This window comes from Peromyscus leucopus, chromosome 18 (assembly GCF_004664715.2).
Source record: "Peromyscus leucopus breed LL Stock chromosome 18, UCI_PerLeu_2.1, whole genome shotgun sequence".
In the NCBI taxonomy this organism is placed as follows: Eukaryota; Metazoa; Chordata; class Mammalia; order Rodentia; family Cricetidae; genus Peromyscus; species Peromyscus leucopus.
In genome coordinates this window covers 597,850-623,150 of record NC_051078.1, presented here as the reverse complement: position 1 = coordinate 623,150, position 25,301 = coordinate 597,850, and the positions used below count along the sequence as shown (strand labels likewise).

General features: G+C 34.9%; 2 protein-coding genes across 2 annotated transcripts; both read right to left on the bottom strand.

Annotated features, from left to right (window-relative positions):
- Positions 1 to 8,461: 8,461 nt before the first annotated feature.
- On the bottom strand, positions 8,462 to 9,412 carry LOC114683541 (olfactory receptor 6C70-like). The gene has a single exon (XM_028857866.1). It carries the CDS (start codon positions 9,398 to 9,400, stop codon positions 8,462 to 8,464), a length of 939 nt encoding a protein of 312 aa, XP_028713699.1. The 5' UTR covers positions 9,401 to 9,412.
- A 14,605-nt stretch (positions 9,413 to 24,017) lies between these two features.
- LOC114683536 (olfactory receptor 6C74-like) lies at positions 24,018 to 24,956 on the bottom strand. Its single transcript, XM_028857862.1, has one exon. It carries the CDS (start codon positions 24,954 to 24,956, stop codon positions 24,018 to 24,020), a length of 939 nt encoding a protein of 312 aa, XP_028713695.1.
- Between the last annotated feature and the right edge of the window lie 345 nt (positions 24,957 to 25,301).

Sequence of the window (25,301 nt, the reverse complement as noted above, 5' to 3'; positions counted from 1 at the left end):
TCATTCTAATGATGCTTGGAAGTGAATGATCCTAAAAACATACTCTGCAATGTAGTTACAAAGCTTAGAAAAATATGGGGTTTTTTTTATAGTTTTTATGATGAGTTCTCAAGAAAAGAGCATTTTCCAAACACAACAGGCAGATGCCTATACAAATCCACAGAGGCTATGGCAGCATGTACACTACCCATCTCCATAAGATCAAGCCAGAAAATGTCTTAGCACTGAGTAGGGTAAGTAGCACAAATTCTCATGTGTAGACAAGGATTTATGCACAATCAGTAGGTGCTGGGATAAGGTCTTTCTCTATGTTAAGAGACACATGACTACGGAAACTCTTATAAAGAAAAACATTTAGTTGGCTTACAGTTTCGGAGGTTTAGTTCATTTTCATCATGGTGGGACATAATAGCATGCAAGCAGACATGGTGCTGGAGAAGGAGCTAAGAATTTTATGTCTTGATCCACAGGCAACAGGAAGTAAAACTTCTACCACACTGAATGTACCTTGAGCAAAGGAGACCTCAAAGCCCACCCTCGAGTGACACACTTCTTCCAACAGGACCACTCAATACCTATTCTAAAAAAAAGCCACATCTCCTAATAGTCCTAACAGTGCCACTTCCTTTGGGGGCCCATATTCTTTCAAACCACCACATTCCACACCCTGGCCACCAAAGGCTTGTAGCCATATCATAATGCAAAAATTCATTCATATCTCAAAGACCACACCTCAGTGACATACTTCCTCATACAAGACCACCTCCTAATAGTACCATTCCCTTTGGGGACCATTTCCTTTCAAGCCATCACAGAAAGAGATAGTTTTTTTCAGTAGAGTGACACTGGGTATATCACTTACTCTTCTGGGCAGGCCAATTTTTGTCACCAGAATTTGAGCCGTTTTTGTTTCCTGTGTGTGGTTTTGTTTTGTATTTAAAAGAGAAAAAGAAGATGGAATTGGGCCAGGCGGTGGTGGCACATGTCTTTAATCCCAGCACTCGGGAGGCAGAGGCAGGAGGATCTTTGTGACTTCTAGGCCAGCCTGGTCTACGGAGTGAGATCCAGAAAAGGCACAAAGCTACATAGAGAAACCCTGTCTCAAAAACAAAACAAACAAAAAAAAAGACTTTAAAAAAAAAAGAAGATGGAATTGGGTTGGTAGGAAGGGGGATGGTCTGGGGAGAGTTGGGGAAAGGTAAGGAATATGATCAATAGATATAATCTGATATTCTCAAAGTAGAAAACACATTAAAGGGCTCAGTTCCTACTTACTTTTATTATCTTTTCTATAGAATGAGATCGTCAGCATGTACATGAGGAAAATAGCTTTGAAACAATGATCTTCTATGTGTATGGGCCACTTTTTAAAGATGTGTTGTATTTTTCATTATGTGTCTGTGTGTAGGTGCATGTGTGTGTGTGCAAGTGCCTAGGGTGTTCACAGGCATCAGAGCTAGAGTCACAGGCAGTTGTGAGCTGCCTGACATGGGCGCTGGTAACAGAACTCTGGTCTTATCCATAGCCATAATAAATAAAGGGATTATAAGAGGCTGACACATCTGGTCTAGGGAAGATCCCCTCTTGAAATAAAGCACAGTAGCGAACTTTCCAGGAATAATTCTGTGCCTTTGTATTTTTACACACAATTTCAGCATTGAATAAATGAGATGAGAGATCAGGAATAAGTAGTTCAGGAAGTGTAACCCAAGGTTTGTAGAAATCCATTTAACATGGGAATAAATATCTAAGTGTACAGCTGCTGGTGCTAAAACAAATAGTTCAAACATGCATTGTTCATCTTTCAACTTTTCAAATAACAAATGCAAGTAGTACATACTATTTGGTGGACATGAAAAAATAAAAATAATATGAAATCCTTGAGAACTCTAGAGATTAACAAATAACTTTCATATTGTGTGTAAACCAAAAAGCATAGGTAAAGATAATATAAGTAAAAATATGGGGCTGTGTGTTTATATGTGTGTGTGTGTGTGTGTGTGTGTGTGTGTGTGTTCATTAGGGTTTTCTATATATAAATTCATATGCTTTAGAAAAATGATAATTATACTTCTTTTTATTAACAATAAATTCTTTTCTCATACAAATATCCTGATTATAATTTTCATTCCCCCTACTCTCAACATTTCCCCCTCACTTTCTAATCCAGATCTACTCACTTTCTGTCTCTTATTAGGAAATAAAGGCCCCTAGTAGATGACAACCAAATATAACACAATTAATACAATAAAGCACAAACCATCACATTGAAGTTTTACATGTCAACTGAACAGAAGGAAAAGATCCCCAATAGCAGGCACAAGAATTAGACACCCACTTGTTTACACATTCAGGCATCCCACAAAAATACTGCAAATCTATAATATGTATGAAGAGGATGTAGTTTTCTTCCATTGAACATGATGTTATTTTGGAATTTTTGTATAATGCTTTAGTACATTGACATTTCTTCTAAACCTAGTTTGTTTATAGTTTTTAAACATTTTTTAAAAGTATGATTTTTTAAGATAAAGTTTTTTTTCAGAATGCACAAATAATTATGTATTCTATATATACAGAATGAAAGAAATATTGTATTATTGCCACAGTAGATGTCTAATAAGTGTATGAATGCTGACATTAGGCCACTTGGGCTTATGCTCTGTAGTTATCATTTACAAGTCTGAAATATTTACGACATCATTTACCATTCTTTGGAATGCACGTATTTTTCAGGTATAAATAGATGATGTTACACTGAATTCACAAATTTTATGTTGTGGTAATGCTTAAAACATTTCAATTAAACTCAACAATATTAAAATAATTATCATTTTCATAATAATTAACTGCACTTGTATATCTTGTTTCATATTTTCAACCACGTATTTGAACTGAGATAGAGATATTTCTAGATAACTGTCAATGGAAAATATTTCCTAGATATAGGCAAGACTTTCAAGCTTATTGCTGACAATTCCTCCTAGCTAAGTTGAATGGACAGAAAGCACACATACCTACAGAAAGAAAAATATTAAATGAAGGTAAATCTACTTCTAATACATATCAAAACCCTTCAAAAGTCAGCAAAGATATATCAAATGTATACAAATTTTCCTAGAGGTTTATTTAATTATTATTGTTGGTAGAGAATTTTGGTGTGCACACACAGTGTAGGTGTGGAGACTGCAGACAGCTGTGGAGTATACTCCCTCCAGGGTTAGTTAGGCTCCTGATATCAAACTCAGGTCATCAGGCTTCACAGCAAGCACTTTTACCCAGTGAGTCATCTAGCTGGCCCAAGATCTAACAACTTATGGTGAAGAGTAGCCCTTTGCTTTATAAAGAGATAAAGAGCCATGCTTAATAATATTTTATCAAATAAAGCATACTATAATGATTATATTATATATATATATATATATATAGTAAACATAATTCAAATATATCACTTAAAATATCTAAATGGCCAGGGGTGTCACATGTACGAAGACATATTTTCTGTATGACTAAAACAGAAAGCTGAGTGTCTTCAAATAAGAGTATTGCACAGAAAATGAATGATTGGTTTTCTTACTGTTGCTAACATTGTTATTTTCACATCTAAATCATTCATCACTGAAGGAATTTCATGCAGTCTTTCCTTTTTCTTTAAAACTTTTTATATGTGTTTATTTTATGATGAATTCAGCTATTATTTTTTGAGAAAAAAATAACATTTGGATAGTTTGTGTCTTAAACCAATTAAATCTATTCTTTACTTTTTTAAATGTAACATACTTGGCAGACACCAAAAAACAGACCAGAAAATAGTTTTCTCCCAATATCCCCAATATATTTCTTCTTTTTAAATTATTATTATTTATCTTTTTGTAACCCAACGGCTGTCTCCCCTCCTTCCTCTCCTCCAGTCTTCCCTCATCCTCGCTTCCCTCTGCCCTATCCACCATCCACTCCTCCATTTCTATTCAGAAAAGGGCAGGCCTCCCATGGATATCAACTAAACAGGGCATATCAAGTTGAAGGCTGAATGAGGCCACCCAGTATGAGGAAAAAGGTACCCCAAACCAGCAAATGAGTGAAAGACACCCCATGCTTTCACTAGTAGGAGCCCCACAAGAAGACCAACTACACAACCATAACATATATGCAGAGGACATAGCTCAGACCCATACAGGTTCTCTAATTGTTGATTCAGTCTCTGTGAGCCCCTGTAAGCCCAGGTTAGTTGATTCTGTGGGTTTTCTTGCAGTGTCCTTGACCCCTCTCTCTCCTACAATACATCCTCCTCATCTTCTGCAGGATTCCCAAAGCTCCACCTAATGTTTGGCTGTAGGTCTCTGTATCTGTTTCCATTACTTGATGGGTGAAGCCTCTCTGATGACAATTGAGCTAGGCACCAATCTATAAGTATAGCAGAATACATTAAGAATCCTTTTTTTAAATGCAGTCTTTCTTTAACAAAGTAAATTGAAAGAGCTCATATAGTGTGTGGCAACATCTTATGGGACAAAGAGGATTTTCTGAAAATCAGGGATATCTTGAAATCTACCTCTGTGATTAAAAAAAAATCAAAATTAAAAAAAAGTTCTCTCCTCTCTTTTCAGTGTGGTAGTTATAGAGGTAACATACACCATACACACCATAGGTAAGCACAAGCTACCTGGCTAGGTTTGCTCCCTCTCCTGGAGATAAAGCAAAGCAACATCTTCAAGCCTCCTAGATTACTCTCATATGGATTATACGGATCCTGTGATCATGTTTCCATACTTAGGAGGGAAAATTCAGTTCAAAGACCTACTCAGGGTATTATTTTTCTAAACTTCATGTCTGGAAACGCTGCACTTTTGCCTTCTGTTATTAATAGACTTCTTACCTCTTCCCCTCACCTTTTGGGTTGTCTTTATTCTTTCTTTTATTCCTTGTTTATGCTCATGATTATTTCATCTTAAATTAGATTGGGAATATATGACCACCCATGCCATCTCCTAAAATCATCTGGAGATTGTTTTCGTTTAAACTACAGCACAAGCTAAGCCTGTCTAGGGAAGCTTCAGTGTCTGTCTAATCTTTCATTAAATGGTGATTAAGGGAATAGTATGTAGAATTTTTAAAAATTAAAGTCTTATTTGTTTGAAAGGGTGAATTTATGATTTAGGGTGTTTATGGGGTCCAATAATTGTTTCCTCTTTTATTACATAATATCTCATTTTCTCATAAAGTAGTCATGCCTGTGTTTTAAAACACACACACACACACACACACACACACACACACACACACACACACACTGACATACACACAGATAAATAAACACATACACACAGACACATACAGACACACAAACACTGACACACAGACACACACATACCCACACACATACACAGACACACATATAGAGATACATACCAATAGATACACAGACATATATTCAAGCATTGATACATATAGATAAACAGACACTGATACACACAGATGCACACATACAGACAGACACAAACACGTATAGACACATAGACATTTGCACAGATAGACACACATACACAGATAGACAGACACACATACACAGACAGATGCACACACAAACATACACAGACAATCACTACAGATACACACACATGCATACACACACACATACATACAGACAGACACACATATACAGATAGAACACAAACATATACACACAGTCACAGACAGATACACACACGCATACACAGACACACACATATATAGAAAGACACATATACATATACAATCACACACAGAAACACACATGAAGACACATACACACAGATACACATGCAAACACACACACACTGACACATAGAGTCAATTATTCTGTTTCTGTTTGTTTCTTCTTTCCTAGTTTATAGGTTAAATATTTCTCTTCTAAAACTAAAGTGTTGCTATTTTCCTGTGTTTACTCTATTTGTCTTACTGTAACAACTGAGAATACCATGTTATATTCTGCAGCAATGACTTCCAGGTCAATGAGAGACAAACTTTTATCATAAGCATAAGCATTGACTTTCTGATCTTTATCAGGCGGGCACAGATATAATTTACCTAAGGAGGGAATTTAATGACATTATAACAAAAGAAATGGATATTCTTAAAAAAAATCACTTTGTAGTTTGGCTTGGAATGCAAGTGAACTCCTCTCGTCAATACATTTACAAACACATCTGTCTGCCATCAAAATTAGGATCCCTAACCTGAAGATGTCCTGGGCTATGGCTTACTAAGTATCCCCCCAGGACATCACTTGATTTCAGTCATTTGAATCAATTTTTCAGATCCCAAACTTAGAATTTATCTTTACTGCATCCTTCTTTTGTGTAAATTATTTATCCAATCATTGACTCTTATTCCTCAAAAATATTATTTTTCTAATTTTTATTATCTCAGTCTTCTGATTTGTGTCATTTAAATCTTATTATTATTGGATTCAACAATGTTCTCATTGCCAAATGTCTTTGTATTGAATGGAGATTTTTCTAAAAGAAAACAAAACTAAATAAAATAATTTTCATGATACTTGTAGTAGTTAAGGATCTGACACAAGCATTTGAGTCAAATGAGAACTGGAAGAACCAAGGAAATACAAATCAGGAAAGTAAACGTTATAAACTCCAGGTGCTTGGATAAGAACACAATAACTACATGGTCTCAGTCATCTTCACCAAAGAAACTAGAAAATAGTAGGAACTCAGAAGCAGCTGAAAATAAAATGACATCTTGACTGACTAGTGTCTCCCTACCAACCACTCTCAGCTACTGGGAAATGTGTTGATTTCTGTTCATGTTCCCAACTCTATGAACATATTTCTTAGGTTGAAAGTTATCAATAACAATGATGGTGAGCCTGAGTCTGCAAAAATGTTCTTAGAATGAACAGATAAATAAGCAAGTTTTCTGGCTAAAGGGTCCACCTGCAGAAGCAAGATTATTTATAACAGCAGTCAATACTTGGAATCTCAAATAAATAAAGACATAGATCACAAAAGTGAGTAAGCTCCTCCAGGATTGCCTCCACACAGGCACACTGATTTATACAGATATCCTCACATCCAACTTCCTTCACAAGACATATGGAAGCCACATTGAGAGTAAGTGCCTTGGCTTACAACAACGAAAGATGCATTGAAAATAGCATGGAGCAAACTTGCTACATCTCACCTCTTCCAAGTCTGAGCAACATGGAGAGAGATGTTCTCTATGGAAGAGAAGGGATTAAGTCTATGCCTTATAGACCCACTAACAGTCCTGGCATGATGAAATCCAGCATGAGGGTGAATACAATAATGCCTCCAGGCCTGAATCCACAGATGCAATCACCATTACTGAATTCTTCCATTGTCCTTGCCCCAACCTCAGACAACAGAGAAAAAAGCAAGACACTACTTGCCAGGGAGCAAGGAATGAAAGCTCCTGCAGGACTGTGCTTTGCAATTCAGAACCAGGCATCTCTATTGTCCTTCTCCAAAGAAAACCCAAAGCCTTTCATTCCTAGGTCAGAGTTTTCAATTGGGTGCTATAATTGGTTGAATCCTGAAGTTCACAGGGACAGATTTATTTTGACTTAGGGCACTCTTTCTCTTCTAGTGATTGCACAGATTGTTGTGGTTGCTAGGCTTTGGTGGCCAGGAGACTCTTAAGCCTCTCCTCTAGTCTTGGACAGCACAGCTATTTTCATGTCAATGAGGTAAACCATGTCCTCTTGCAAGCACCTATACCAGTCTGAATCATGACCAGCTATTTCATGAGCCTGAGCACACCCTGAGACTGTTGGCCTTTGTGGTTGTGAGATTTGTGAGATTCCTTTGTAAACCAGGTTAGCATCAGTCTTCAGGGGCAAAGGACTGCTTTCAGCAATGGTACTAAACCTAAAGAAGACCATGTGAAGTCAATGCTCTGTGTACTAAATAATATTTTATTCTCTATGAAATTTAAACTTTATCTAATACAAATAATAAAATACCATATAACTGAACTACATTATTCAATTAACAGGAAATAGTGCTTTCTTTTTTAAAAAATATCACTTCATAAACTAACCCATAAAAATATTTTTAAGGAGTCAGCTTTCTTGGATCAATTTTAGCATGTAGAATAATTACAAAATTATAATTATCAAAGGCTTTTAAAGAATAAAACTTAAGAGCAATAAAGTACATTTCTTTTAAGTAAGTTGTTTAATTACTTGCATTTATTGAATTAATATATGCTTATAGATCAAAGTAATTTTGGATTTTATATTTCTAGCACTGAAAGATTTTCATCTTGAAGAAATGAAAATTATAATAAAAATGCACATAATATATTAATTTCTAACCTTGGACAAATTAAAATTATACAAATAACTAAATTCTAGATATTTATTATTAAAATAAAAAATTCAAATTAGTTTAATTCCTAAAGTTCCTTTCATGCTTTAGGTTAATCATTTAATTAAATGTTATTATCTTTCTGAAGCGGAAAATATTCTTCTAAGCACTGCTCCAAAGGCTTGTTTAACCTGCTTATTCCTTAGTGTATAAATGAATGGGTTTAACAAAGGGGCCACTGAAGTGTTGAGCACAGCTATTCCTTTGCTCAAAGCAACTCTTTCATTTGCTGATGGCTTTATGTAGATAAATATGCAACTCCCATAAGTGAGGGAAACAACAATCATGTGAGAAGAACAAGTAGAAAAGGCCTTTTTCTTTTGCTGAGCTGAAGGGAATTTGATAATCGTCTTGACAATGTGAGCATAAGAAAGGATTACTACTACTAACGTGATGATGAGTGTCATAAGAGCGAAGATGAAGGCAATTAGTTCTAGTAAATGTGTATCTGTGCAAGAAAGTTGTAGGACAGGAGAAACATCACAAAGGAAATGGTCAATGACATTTGAAGCACAAAAATCTAAGTCAAGGCCAATAATCAGTGGTGGGAAAATCACTAAGAATCCAGTTACCCAAGAACCAAGGACAAGCTGATGGCAAACTTTGCTGCTCATGATGGATGTGTAGTGCAAGGGCTTGCAGATGGCAATATAACGGTCATAAGACATGGTAGCCAAGAAGAAAAACTCAGTGGCCCCCAAGAATATGTAAAAGAACAATTGACATACACAGGCATTATAGGAAATTGTCTTTTTCTTGGTCGCAATGCTGATTAAGAATCTGGGAATACAGGTAGTTGTGAATAAAATTTCCAATAAAGAGAAATTACGGAGGAAAAAGTACATTGGTGTCTTGAGGTGAGGATCTAATAGAGTGAGGGCAATGATGGTTAAGTTCCCTAGCATACTCAGCAAGTAATTTAGTAAAAGAGATAAAAAAATTACAATCTGTAACTGAGAATTATCTGTCAGTCCCAGAAGGATAAACTCTATCTGTCCTGTATGATTCTTCATTTCTCTTTGTGGTCTCACTCAGGCTCTAGAAATAAAAAGACACAAAAATTAAAATCCACATGATTCGGTGTATATCCAGTAAACAATAAATTATGGGATCCATATTCCTAAACACTGCCCTCTCAAATGTAATATTCATGGATATTAGAGATATGTTGGTAACTATATGACAACAATTCTCCAGTAAGACTTTAAAGGTAATAGAGAATTCAACTCACTATTGGAAATTAATCTGAGCAAGTATGAACTTAGTTTTTCTACTCTTTCAATTTAAACTTTGAGCTATTTGTAACTATTTATCAATGGTCTATTAAATTAATAAACAACTTTGCATTGGGAATCAAAAATAATTTACTAAATTCCTGATTATTTATTTATCTAAGGACAATTATGCCAGTATAATGATTTTAAATATATAGCTTACTTAGTAACTTTCAAATTTCACACTGAAGTATAAGTCTTGTTACCTCTTTTAGCTTTTCTTTGAATTACAGACAACATAGTAGAGGAATACAATCAAGATATCTAAGTTTAAATGACAAAGTAAATAATAGTTCAATATAAAATATTGAAAGATCTGATTTAATAATCACAACCCAATTTACCAAAATGCAAAACATCAAATAATTGTTTTAAACATCAAAAATTTGTCATTTGTAATCAAGATCATAAAAATAAAACAGGAAACATAAAATGTATTACCTCTTCCTGTGGTCTCTACCCACCTATAGGTTCTTAGTTTGAAACCTAGTTTCCCTATGTAATGTTATGAGACTAAGACACAAACTGGTAATATCTCTTTATGCCTTTTATTTTCTGGCATCTCCAGCAACTACTTATTTTCCAATAAGTGACTCTTAACCAAAAGAAGAATTGATACAGAAAGTCTGTATTACTTGAATGAGATTACAACATTCAGATAGCATTTTACATTCGCAAGTGTATGTTCTCAGTGTATCCCACTGTCAATGGTGAAAGAGCAGCAGCAAATGAATTTGGTTGGATTATTAGAAAAGAAAAAATAGAATGTAATAAACATTATACTGTTAATACAACATGCTTATTAGTATTTTAAAATTGATATCAGAGATCTCTTCGAATTTTTATTCTATCATCGATCATTTTATACTGGGAAAATTAACTTATCTCAGTTTACACTCCCACCAGCAATGGATGAATGTTTCCCTTACTCCATATTTTTGCCAGCGTGAGTTGTCATTTGTTTTATTGGTCTTGAGCATTTTGAAGGATATAATATGTTTTTGTTTTGCATTTTCCTGATGGCTAAAAATGTTGAATATTTCTTTTAGTGTTTCTCAGGCGTTTGCATCCTTTTTTGAGAATTCTCAGGTTAGATCTGTACCCCATTTTTAAAATTGGGTTATTTGTTTTCATGATATGTACTTTTATGAGTTCTTTATGCAAGTTGTATATATCCTTCTATCATATATAATTTGTAAAAATCTTTTCCCATTCTGTAGGCTGACCTAAAAATGACCATGTCCTTATAAGCACATAAGCTTCAGTTTCATGAGATCCCATATATTAATTGTTGATCTTAGTGCCTGTTCTAGTGGTGTTCTGTTCAGAAGTCTTTTCCCATGCCAGCGATTTCAGGCTACCTCCCACTTTCTCTTTTGTTACAGTGTATCTGGTTTTTATTTCAAGGTCTTTGATCCATTTAAAGCTGAGCTTTATGTAGGGTAGTGTACATAGCTTTATTTGAATTCATCAATATGCAGGAATCTACTTTGTCCAGCACCATTTTTTGAAGATGCTATAATTTTTCCAGTGAGTATTTCTGGCTTCTTTCTTTATTTTATTTTTTCTTTAAACCAGCTGTCTATAAGTATATGGATTTATATCTGGATCTTAAACTTGATTTCATTGATCTATGTTTTTTGGGCCAATACCAGCCTGTTTTTATTAATACAGCTCTGTAGTAGAACTTGAAATCAAGGGTGGTGATACCTCCAGCAGTTCTTTTATTATTCAGGATTGTTTTAGCTGTCTGGGTTTTTTTTTTTGTGTGTGTGTGTTTCTGTGACATATGTGTTGATTAAAACCTAAGTAGCCAGTTTGAATAAAAATTTACTGGGTCCAGTGTGATGGTTTGGGGAAGAATATAGAATGCTGGCCCCACAATTTGCTGACCCTGAGTGTGAGCCAGGGAACCAAAGGGAGACATAGAAAAGTGACTCTCCAAAGTTTTCCTCTGACCATATACAGAGTATATGCACATACACTCATGTCAGACACACATACCTCCCCCCACCTACAAGTAATAATAATAACAAAATATTTGAAGAGCTGAAGGAATAAACTACAAGAGTAGGAAGAACATAAGAACAATGAAAATTAAGAGTTGTTCAAAATGTATTTTCTAACTTCAATAAATTGGAATCAAAGGACTTATTAATCATAATATGAAGTCTTCTATAAGAATAAAGAATTTTCCTTTTAAAATTACTTATCCCGGATAATTAATTGATAGACGAATCTATTACTTTTTGCAGATTTGGTTTGGCCTTTAGAATGAACTGTTATATATAACAGGAAACAATTATAACAGGACAGTTCAAAAAGTTCGAATGCATGTATTAATAAAAATATTTTTGAATTAATAGGGTAAAATTATCCATTTCAGAAAACAAAAAACACTTGAATGTCAATGTTATTTATAGGTTAAATGCCATGACCTTAAGTAAAAAATAAAATATAATCATAGTATTTAATGCTAAGCAATTCTTTAAATAGTTTTAAAATAATTTTATTATTTATTTTAATGCAAGAATATCACTAAATACACAATTAATTAAAAATATCTAACAGTCTTTCAGGTGCAGAATTCTAAAGAACCTTGCATAAATTATAACTTTTCTTTATATGTCTGAAAATTTTATGTGCCCAAGATATCCAAAATGCCTACAAAAATGGTAACACTGAAAAGTGAAATCCCTAACAGTAGCATTTAATCTATACTTCGATTATATTATGAGTGGAAGTCCAGTCAATCTTAGAAATATTTTATCCAAAACAAAGATAAAATAAATCTTCTTTTATTGCCCTCATATTTTCATACTGGAAAGAAACAACTGTCAGTTTACTGACTGATTTATCTAGTCATGCTTTCAGCTAAAATTAAGGTCTATCTCATTTTTATTCTATCCCGATTAAGCCTTGGTTATTAATTTGTATAATTACTAAATTATTTCTAAGAAAACTTGAACATAACCCAGTGAGGGAGATTCAAAATATACTTTGACTTTTTGAAACTAGAATATTTAGTGATTTTACTGACCTTTTATTATGTTTTGCCAATCAAAGCCTTTTTCTGTTTTAGGAATTTTTTGTTATTTCATTGCTGAATACAGAACATTTTTCTTATATTTTAATACTTTTAATTAGAACATAATTACATTGTTGCCCCCTTCAACTTTTCCCCTTCAGCCCTTTAAATACTTCCCCTAGTCCCTCTAAAATTCGTGGTCCCTTTTCCTTTGATTGTTTTTGAAAACTGCCATGTAGGGAAGAAGCAATCAGTAGTCCTATCCAACTTTGATGTCTATGAACCCCAACAATGACCAGCCCTGCAATATAGTACTTTGGTAGAAGAAATAGTAGTATTCATATCTTATGGGTAATCAACAGCTCTGTAATTGGACTTAATGTCCACTCAACAGGAAGGAAATCATGCCTGGTACTGGAAACCTAGCCAATCACCAAGGGGTAATGAGGTCATGGATCTTAGAGGAGAGCCTACCACAGTCAATTTGCTAGACCTGCATTATTACTAACTGCCCTGCAAATGTTATCCTTACACCCACAGATAAGTGTAGCTCTCACACATCATCAAAGAAACTTCTATTTGCAGTGGATAGAGACCATCACAGAAAACCACATGTGGTCAAAATGCAGAGAACATGGGGTGTCCAGCCCCCAAAGAATACATCTATAACACAACTCTTACACCTAAGGCTCAGGGAAATTCTCAGAAGAGGGGCAAATAAATTACAAGAACCAGAGACCAGGAAGCCTGCTATGTCTTATAGAAATTACAGGGAAGATACATCCAAAATAGAGTTTTAAAAATGGATTTAGATCATTACCTCATTCCTTGACCTGGTCTTTACTTGGTACTTTCCTCTTTGCAAATATATCCATCTTCTTTCTCAGCAAAACACATTTAGCATTTCTGCAATCAAATGTGGGTATCCAACTATTTTCAAACCTAGGAAGCAGATATTTGTTTTTCAACAACTGTATTTGGCAATTAGAAATTATCAGTAAATTATGCTTGCCCAAATATATATTGTTCACAATCAACATTTCTAAAGGACTTCAAAAAATTTTAACAATGTAACTAAAAGATGTATATTTGATGTTCTTGGAAAACATAACTTCTATCCTTTCATGTTTGAATGACTTCTAACACTGCCTAGCTTTTCTCTAGTTAACTAAGAGGAGTACCACAACTTTCTCCACAGTTCTCCAGTGTGGTTTCTGGTTTAAAATGCAAAACTAGAAATTCTGATGCAAGTACACGAATCAGACTTTTCCCTCCATTTCATGAGTTGTAACACAGGCGAGGAATTATTAGTGCTTTATAAAATGAAAAAAAACAAAAACAAAGTTTCATGACTGGATCATTTCCATTTTATGTAAGTTCATTTTGTATATAATTATTCTTTAAAATTTTAAAGAGTATGTTTCATTCTTTGGAAATTCCATGCATTTATACAATGTATATTGATCATATTAATTCATCACTGCCCTCTCTCTTAGTATCCCTCCCTTTATCCCCTCCAAGCTCATGTTGTCTTTTTATTTTGTTTTGTTATGAGTAAATTATGCTGAAATGTTTTAAAGGAAACTAATTTTACTATTTAACTTACCATTAAATAACATGTTAGCATCATCTTTTCTTGAGTATATGAACAACCATACTTAAAGGAAAATATACTCATTAAAAACAATATTTAATCTTGTGGACAGGAATATTAGCATAAAAGAATCTTTCAGGTTAATTAAAAACAGACTGTTAAGATGTGAATTTTTAAATCAGTGATATCTATTTGCAATCACATCTCTGAGCATCTCAGCTCATGCCTTAGATAACAAGGATTTCTTTTAAGCCATTTTTAAAATATGAGATAATTCATGAGATAATACATATATCGTTAACTAATGCAACCACACATTATTTCCTAAAATTTTATGATAGCTGAAATTATCTGCTGGAAATTAGCTAATACCAGCCTCTAATTATTTAAACAGTACAAAGGCCTCTCTAAAGGAAATCTAAGGGGATGGTGTCCCCAAGGAAAAAAACAAACAATTTAAAAACATGCAAAGCAATTTAAAAACTCCTATAGGCTTTTCATATTTATCACTGAATTAAAACAAGTTTATTAGATGGAGGTTGTGACCTACTTGGCAACTGAGTTAGGAACATGGCCAGTTCAACTCAGATTATTTATATAATGAGACCTTATTTTAAAAGTACGGCTCTACTTAAGATGCTGAGGCAGGAGGATTGTCAAAATTAACAGGCAGGCCTAGGTCTTACAGTGATTACTAGACCATCAAGGACTATCATAGGGTAATTTCCATCCAAAAATTTTCATTTTTTGCAAATATAATGATATAAAGTACCATAATGTTCGTTATATTAAAAATAATCACTTTGGGGACTGGGTTGGCACGGTGGGTAACGTGTTTGCTATGTAAACATCAAATCATGAGTTTGGATCCCCAAAACCAACATAAAAGCAGAATACAGTGTGTCTGTAACCTAGGGATGCTGTTCCTGGGATCGCACTCACTGGTCAGCCAGCCAAGCATGAACAGGGAGCTTCAGGCTCAATAAGAGACTATATCTCATAATTCAGGCCAAGTCATCAAGGAAAGCCATCCTGATGTTAGACTCTGGCCTCCATACATGCCTGAATGGGCATATGCATGTGAATTGAATACACATACATCACTGACTCCCCACCACACACACTGATATAAAAAATTAAAAATTCATTTCAAGACCACCATAGAGACACTGTGGCAAGTGTTAAATAATACTGTATCACATGAAGATTATTTCTTTGGAGATAATTACTTTGCGGGTCTGTGTTTGTATTCCCAGTGTGTCAATCTAACACTAAGGCAACTGCAGCTGAGTAAATTGTAGAAATTTTTCTCCTACTTGCTTTCTCAAAAGCTATAATGCTCTATATAAATGAGTCAAAGAAAACTATGCATGAAATTGTGATTTAGGAATGAATATTGGAATCATTTTTGTATTTTATTTATTTATTTTATGTGCATGGGCACCACAGCATACATGTGGAGGTCAGAGGACAACTTGTAGGAATAGTGTGGAGCTTTTATCTACTGGGCCATCTTGCCAGTCCTTAATTTTGGGATATTTTCTTCAATGATCTATAGACACCTAAATTTAGACTTTGTACAGTATTATTAATTGTTATAATGTCTAGTACATGTACACTCATTTTTGTTAGTCATCATAATAGAAAAAAGGAGGTATAATTATAAACATTTTTTGATTTTGAAAATTTAGAGAAATTGTTGTATATACTCATGGAAGAATCTAGAAGTCATGGAAAAAAGTTATAAGGATATCTGGGATTTAAGATATACTTTGGCCAGCCTTATATCATAATCACAATATAGCAAGTGGACAAATTGATGATTGATGGATAACATATAAGCAGATAGATGATATTTAAAATATAAAATAAGAGATATTGGATACTAGGGAGATGGTACAGTAAATTAGGAGTCCTTGCCATACAAGTATGAGGACCTGAGTTGAAGTTCCCAGAACCCATAAAAATAGCTGGATGTCACCACATGTGCTTGGGACCTCAGCCCTATGGGGGGCATGAGACAGGAGGCTCCTAACCACCAGCCTTTAGGTAAGTAAGAGACCCTGTCTTAAGGACAAGGATAGGGCAGGACACTGATATCTTTGTGCATACAGGACGGACACACACACACACACACACACACACACACACACACACATGCATAAGCAATATTTTATTTAAAAAAAAGAAAAAGAAGCTGAGAAATGATACCTGGTATACAATTTTAACAATATTTTTAACATAATACATACCCATTTGATTGGAAGAGTGACGCTTTTATACTATATTGGCACAAACTCAGGGAAATTTAAAATTTGAAACATGGTTTCTTTTTAAGAATTTTTTTACATTATAATTACATAATTTCCCCTTTCATTTTCAAATCCCTCCCAACCCTCCCATGTACTTCACCTCATTCTCTTTCAAATTCATTGCTTCTTTTTACTTAATTATTGATGTATATATTAACATTTAAATATTGTTTATATTTAATAATATTACACACACACACCACACACACAATAACTTCCCTGGGAAGACTATTTCTCTGCATACACAACCTTGTCCAAGGTTGAGGCTTTGTGGCCTCTCCCCTGCTAATCAGCATGTGTATAGTTATACTCCTTGTTCAGGTGACCATTATGGTGAAACTTAATGGATGTAGCTTCTCTGACATTTCTAGGAAATACACTCTCACAACAAACTTTCTCTTCCTCTAGTTCTTACAAGCTTTCAACCTGCCTCCTCTTCCACAACAGTCTCTGAGTTTTAGGTGTAGTTGTGTCATGGGTATATATCAGTTGGGAATGGGGCTGCACAACTCTGAATTTTGATCAGTTGTGGGTTTCTGTAATGGTCTCTGTCTTTTTTAGACAGAAGTTTCCTTGATGAGGAGTGAGAACTACTGTTTATCTGTAGGTATAAGGATAAATATTTAGAATGTAGTTAGGAATTATGCTGGTTTAGTGAAGTAGCATTTGAAGGTTCTCCTCCTGGATCCATGACTTCACTAGCCCTTGATAGTTTTCTTGGTTTTCAATACCAGGCATAATTTTCTTCTTTTTGAGTGGGGCCCTAAGTCCAGTTAGTGAGCTATTGGTTATCACCAAGATATGTATGCTACTATTTCACCCTTAGGGCTATTGTGCCATTGCTGGTTGTTACTGTGACTCATAGGTATCACAGTTTGGTTGGACTTTTGGCTACATTCCTCCTTTGGAAGCTTGCATGGTCTTTGCAAGCTCCATATGAGTCCTTGGAGAGGAGGCTTTCAAACCAGTTTCAGATCAGGGGGCTCTTGGTATTTTGTCCGAAGAGCATTGTGTCTTGTTTTTTCTTTAAGAAATGATAAGGCCTCCATGGGGAGTGAGCAAAGCCTGGTACTCAGTTGAAACAAGTCCAAGGCATTCCCTGCTGCATCAGGGTGTGCAAGGTGTTCCACCATAGGTAAAGGGCTGCCAAAAAGACAGCTCATGCACCAGGGATAGATCCTGATCCCACTGCCAGGGGCCCCCTAAACATACCAAGTTACACAACTGTGTTGTTTATGCCGAGGACCTAGTCTAGTCCTATGTAGGCTCCATAGCTGTTGGTCTAAAGTTCATGAGTTCCTACTAGCTTGGTTCGGTTGTCTGTATATTTCCCCATCATGATCTTGATACCCCTAGCTCATAGAATCCCTCTTTCCTCTCTTCAATTGGAGTCCTGGCACTCAGCCTGGTGCTTGGCTGTGTCTTTAGCGATAGGGACATACTTTCCACGTATGGAAAGTAAAAGCAACAGCAATATCTACTACTGTTTGGGGAGTTTCTTAGACATCCGGACAATCACCTTGGGAGAGGGCTTCTCAGGCTTGCTGTTGAATTTTTCTTAGATCATCTGTGGCTCTTGAGGGAGCACTGTCATCTCAGATGAATATATTTTATTTAAACTGTATGTGTATATGTGTGGACAAACATATATGTGTTATAAGTATTTTTAGGTAGAAAGTTAATAGTATTCCCCCACAGAACAAAAGGAATTAGTAAACAGTAATCGTTAATGATGCTCAATATTGATTGTCTCAATTCCCCAATAAAATGCACAGATTAACACATTGGATTAGAAAACAGTATCCACCTTTCTATTGCCCCCAAGAAACAGAGTTCATCATCAAGGACAGACATCACTTTAGAGTAAAAGAATGAAAAAGGTATGCCAAGAAAATGAAACCAAAAAGCAAGTAGATGTAATATATATATATATATGACAAAACAAACTACAAACCAAAACTAATCAGGGAAGATAGGGAATGTTACTACATGCCATTAACAGAACAATCTACTGAAAAGATGCTACAATTTTAAACTGTTGTGCTCCAAACCCAAGGGCACTCAAGTTCACAAAAGAAACACTTATACAGCAAAATCATGTATTGATTCTCATTCAGAGACAGCGACTGATTTCAAAACCTCACTCTTGACAATAAGCAGATTATTTAGATGCAACTAAACAGAAATGTTGGAGTTAAATAATTTTATGAGTATAATGGACCTAGCAGACATGCATGGAACATTCTACACAAACACTAAACAGTATACTTTCTTCTCATACGCTCACTGAAATTTCTCCAGTGACAAAGACCTACTTGCCATCTTGTCCTAAGTGTCCTTCTTGCTCCCCAGTCTGTGTGCTGACTGAGTAGATACCTCCTCAATAAGCAAATAAAGTATGCAATAATGTCATAAGGCTTTAAAATAGAACAGAATTACTACTTGACCTATTAAAATGTTTGCATTAAGTTATTTACAAATAAATGTCCATATGTAAGCATATACATCTATACAAAATATAAAATGAAATGCATATTTTTGAAGAAAGACTTTAGATTCCTTATTTCCTTGAATTGATATATACTTCTTAATGAGCTTAAACATGGGCTCATGTTAACATGGCATAACTTTAAAATGATTGTTTGGCAGTCCAAAGATGGCTCAGTGAATGCAGGCACTTGCTGCCAGGCTGACAACCACAGTTTGACCCTTAAGAACCTTGCAGTGGAAGAAGAAAACTAACTACCATAGGTTGTACTCTGGTCTCCATTGTTGGACACTGTTGAACGTACACACACATACACACACACACACACACACACACACACACACACACACACACATACCACAAATAAATATAATACAAAACTGAAGATATTGTAGAATTATTATTTGACATAGTAAAAATATTGAAGCTACATTTCCATTGAGATATTTACAAATACATTTTTATGCTGAGAAGAATCCTACCTTTTAATTGTAAAATAAATGAAATATGTATTTTTATTTAGAGATAGGATCTTCCTATGTAACCCAGATTCAGCTCAGACTTGTGAGCTAAATGTGCCTTAGCATCCCAAGTACAAGGATTGCAGTCGTGTGCCAACATTCTAGTCAAGTGATATATTTTGAGAAAAAGCATCAATATTATGACATATTATTTAGAGTAACAGAACATAACTCTTACAAACCTAGATACTTTAATTCTGGAAAATCAATATGATGAGTTAGCAAAACAGTTGTGTTATACATACTTGGAATGGGAATTATTAACTGAAATTTATGTTTGAAAAAAAACAGATTGAAAATTATTAATTTTGTGAATTTAAAGTAACTATTCTGGGATGGTGGCATGACTTCCTGAAAAGTAAAGGTTTGAGGATAATGTAGAAGGTTAGCTGGCTGACAATGATCTTAAGAAAAATGGTATTTCAAATGTATACCTACAGGCATAGGAGCAGTTTATTGTTGCAAAAACCTATTTCAGATCAATAACTCCATGATAGCTAACAAAGCAGTTTAGCTTGAAGAATGTATGTTAACTAAATAGATCTTCACTAAGACAGTCTGTTGAGATCATGGGTGTTATTTTTCAGGTGTTGGTTTCTGACTGGTACAAATTTGGATATATATATGTGTGTGTGTAATACATATAAATACAATAATATAAATATATATATAAATATAAATATATACATATGAACATTTTACATTTTTTTAAATTAAAAATATTTTACTAAACAAGAGTCACAGATTAAAAAAACACAGGTAAAAAATGTCCAGAAGCCAAATATATTCATTAAAAAGTTAATAAAATAAAATAGCTGTGAAAATACTGCTCATTATTCTTTAAAAAATTCTGACTAGGATACAGAATTGAATTTCAGTATGACCTACAACTAAAAAATTTTGATAAAAAGATTTAATTCTTAAAATGCCTTGGTTTCACTGGTGAAATGTATATCAACATACATGGATGTTTATATATATCCCATTCTGTACATTTTGAGAAAAAGTATACTTTTTAAACATAGGTCTGTTGTGTGCAATAGATAAGTAATTTCAGCAGATTGCTGTTATGTATTTGTGCATATATCATATGTATGTAAAATAAAAATAAAATAAATAGACTATGAACATGAGAGTGGGAAGAGAAATGGGAGGGTATGGATGGAACAAATGGAAAGGGTGAGTGTTATAATTCTATTTTAGTTAAAATATATAAAACTAATAAATACATTGAATTAACATTGTTCTTTTTTACATTAAAAAGTTTTTTGAAACTGTAATATAATCGCATCATTTCCCCTTGTTCTTTGCTCTCTTTATACCTTTCTATACACCTCCCTTGATCTCTTTCAAAGCAATGGTCTCTAATTCTTTATATATGCATACATACACATATGTACATATACATATATACACATACATACATATCATATATATATTTATATTTATATTTAAAGGCATAAATATAGCCTGCTCAGTTCATATGTATTTTTTTCTTTTTCTTTTTTTACAGGGTTGATCATTTGGAATTTGCTAACCAATTGGTGTGCTTTTCTTTGTGGAAGACTATTTCTCCAGATCTCAGCATTCCTTAGTTGCCTGTAGTTCTTTGTTTAGTGTTGAGGTATATATAAGTGTTTTTCTCACTCAGTTCATGTTTAGGCAGTCATGTTGGTCAGACTTCTAAACATCTGGTTTTATAACCACAGGTAAGTGTAGTTTCATCCTTTATCTTTTCAACAAGCAGAGACCATCACTGAAACTACAGTGGATGAAAATCCAGAGTTGTGAAGCCCAGTCCCAGTGGATACATCCACAGCAGAACTGCTGCACCTAAATCTCAGGGTTTGTTACAGAAGAGAGGGGGGAAATGCTTGGAAGAACCAGAGGAATAGGGCATTTGCTGTGAGATTGTGTATTTCAGAAATATGAGCTGCACCCATTGTGATCCAATGGCTGCCTAAGCATTCTTTGTATTTAGTAATCATTCAAAAATACTTTCCAGTTAACTTAAAGGATATTTTACATCAAACAAAGAGAATTTAGGTTTCAGAATACAAAATATATATTGCATTTCATTGCTGTTTCAAGGTAAAAAAAATATAGTTAACATATTTCCTCTTAAAAATCTCAAAATCTACTTGTAAAATATAAATGCAACTTCAACTATAAAGAAAATAAATGATTATTTTAATGGAAAGTTTTAGAACTCCTGAATCCTTTTGTCTATGCCCTGATCATCAGAAGTGATGGATAAAACCTGATATAATATTCTCTTAATCTCTCTAAGTAAAATACACTCTAAAAATGGTAAAAAGCAACTTAATATTATTTTACCTTGCTTGTAATTGGTCATAAATAGGGAGTAATATAATAACTTTTGCACTATATACTGCATCAAATATAATTTACTTTTTAAAAATGTTAACTGGAATTTAAAACTGAATTTTGCTTGTTTATTTTTTGGTGGTGTTAAGGGATCAAACTCAGGCTTTCTGCATGCTGTGAAGGTATTCTAGTACTGAGTCATACTCCAAGTCATAACCTGAATTCTAAAAGACTAAAGAGACATTAAAAATATACATAAAGCTTCTTCACATCCAAAAAAGAGGAGTAGTTTAAAAGATCTCTATTGGAAAACATAAAAAAGATTACCTATTCTATTTCATCAAAGATTTTTCATTGAAAAAATAGCATGAAACAATGTAAGGTGAATAGAAGAACAAAAAGCAACGTAGAAAAATGCTCTTCAAATGCTGCTAGTATTTTCCGAGTCTCCTTCCTTCACCTCCTTCATATAATGAAATGGAATAGTGCCGGTGGCTGTGTCAGCGTTGCAGCAGGTGGTAATTGAAGTTCCGGGGTCAGCCCCCCAGGAGGAAAATCCCTGATGGGTGAATCTCAGATAGACAAGGCCCAGAGACCACAGACTCCAGCATGTCTTTTGCTTCTGCTGTGTATTCCCATGTTAGCTGCTGCCATCTTTCTCTGGTATCTGGCACGGTGTGAATGGGTGTGGGGCGATCCCCACTGCCTGTAAAGTAGTGTGTTTATCACATGGATGCATCCTGTTCTACTGGGCATTTTTACCTGTGGATTGCTAGGAATTTTCCCTGTGGACTATTATGAAGTTGATTTCTTCTTGAGCTATACTGTCTAATTGATAGTAATAATAATATTCATTTAAACAGAGTTTTGATGATTGAAAATATATACAAGAAGATGCCACACAGCTAGGGCCTATGAGTTTCACCTAAGGAGCTACATAGATCACAGTTCAGGTTAATGATTAAGGAAAACAGTTGAGTCTTAGGAGCCAGGCTGGCTCAAATTCTTTTCATCTTGATGTTGAAAGATGCATTCACAGGTTTTAGTGTGCATCATAGCTGAAACAAAGCCTTAGAATGACCTCAGGTTAGACTAAGATATTTAGATAATAACTTTCAGGTTAGGGATCAAAAAACAAAGCAGCCCAATTATTACTAGCTGACATGCTTTCCTTGGGAAAATTGGTTGGTGATCAATGATGATGATTAATTCCTTATACCCATTTCTGCCATCAACCTCCTGATTTAAAAAAAAAAACAAAACTATTGATGAGTGGGTATGCAACCTATTGATTTAAAGTAGAGCTGACTATTTTTCATATACAAAGTTTTGGATTTGTGATTCCTTTAATATTCCTTAGAAGATTGCCTTTTAAGACATGTAATAAGGTGATTGGTCCTTTCTTTGTAACTGCAAAATTCAACCTGCCAATAAAAGAATATTTTGCTTGCTTATACTGTTAATCTATAACAAGTTGCTTGGTTATGAATGTACACGGGTTCTTGGGATAATTTGTTTTTCAGCTGTAATACATAAAACATTAAGTATTTAATCATGTTAAGGGATATGGAAAACCTGCTGGTTTTTTTACTTGTATTTGTTGTAATCATTTTCTTGAAAAATAGAATGTAACCACAATGTAATTTTTATATTGCCTAGAAGATTTTGCTGGGGTATATAAGCTGTAAGTGAAAGAATAAAGATAAAACTAGAAAGAGTTAAAAGGAATACATCAAGAATGGGAGAATTAGGCTGAACGGCAGTGGCACACACCTTTAATCCCAGCATTCTGAAGGCAGAGTTAGGCAGATCTTTGTGAGTTCGAGGCCAGCCTGGTCTACAGAGTAAGATCCAGGACAGGCACCAAAATTACACAGAGAAACCCTGTCATGAACCCCCTCCCCCCAAAAAAGGAAAAAAAAAGAATGGGAGAATTAGAAGGAAAACATCAAGAGAGACACATTTCTGAATAGTGATAAGAAAAGAGATTATATAATCAGAGAATACAGAAGAATAAATAAGGAAACCATCAAGAGAGTGTGTAAATGTCTTTTTCCCTTAGCCCCCTCAGATAAGATAGAACAGTCATTTCTTTGAGAAAGATGCAATCCTGTGTATTGTATTAATGAATGCTTTTTTCACTTGCTGATTCCTCAAGGTGTAGATAAAGGGATTCAGAAGTGGAGCCACTGAGGTATTGAGCACAGAAATTCCCTTGGAAATAGATACTTTCTGCTTGACTGATGGTTTAACATACATGAAGATGCAGCTGCCATAAGACAGGGATATCACAATCATGTGAGAAGAGCATGTAGAGAAAGCCTTCTTCCTCTGGCTGGTTGAAGGAATTTTTAGAATCGTCAGGGCAATGTAGGTGTAAGATATTACCACCATTACCAATGTGAGCAAGAGTGTCACCAAGGCTGAGACAAAACCCATCCTCTCCAGGAGCTGTGTGTCTGTGCAGGAAAGCTGCAGGAGTGGAGTGGTGTCACAGTAGAAATGATCAACGATGTTGGAAGCACAGAAGTCAAGATTCAAGCCTAACAGGAGTGGTGGGAAAATGACAAAAAAGCCAGCAAGCCAACAACTGAGGACCAACTGCACACAGACTTTGTTGTTCATGATGGTCATGTAGTGCAGGGGCTTGCAGATGGCCACATATCGGTCATAGGACATGGCTGCCAGCAAGTAAAATTCTGAAGCTCCAAGTAGGAAAGCAAAGAACACTTGAGTGACACAATTGTTGTAAGAAATGGTTTTGTCCCCAGTTGCCATAGTAACAAGCAAGTTGGGGATGCATGTGGTAGTGTAGGAAATCTCTAAGAAGGAAAAGTTCCGAAGAAAAAAATACATGGGTGTCTTCAAGTGAGTATCCACCAAGGTGAGTGTGATGATAATGAGATTGCCAGTGATGCTGAGCAGATAGGTAAGAAGCAGGAAGATGAGTAACACAACTTTCCACTGTGGGTCATCCGTCAGACCTGCTAGGATGAAAACTGTCACCCTTGTGTGGTTCCCCATTGTGATCCTCTGACTGTTAGCTGGTCTAAGAGGATGAGAGAGATGGGTGGGTGAGGTTATCACTACATAACTATACTGGTGATAAGTAGTGCTGAAGTATCATTGTCATTGCAAAGGCCAGGTTTCAGACAGCAACACAGTGCTCATCCATGGTCTAAAGAGAGCTGTACCGGGAAAATAGTAGCTTATTGCTTCATGGTATCTGTACAAAAATTAAGATAGCTACTTTTGATTTCAATCTAGAACAATCTATATGATGATGTTATCTATCTCTTTTAAGAATTATCAGGAAATTAAAAGACACTAGAATTTCTCATCTCCTTCTCTCCCCCTTCCCCCCAGGTT

Coding starts and splice junctions, on each gene's coding strand:
- LOC114683541 (XM_028857866.1), bottom strand. CDS start 9,400: ATGAAGAATCATACAGGACAGATAGAGTTTATCCTTCTGGGACTGACA.
- LOC114683536 (XM_028857862.1), bottom strand. CDS start 24,956: ATGGGGAACCACACAAGGGTGACAGTTTTCATCCTAGCAGGTCTGACG.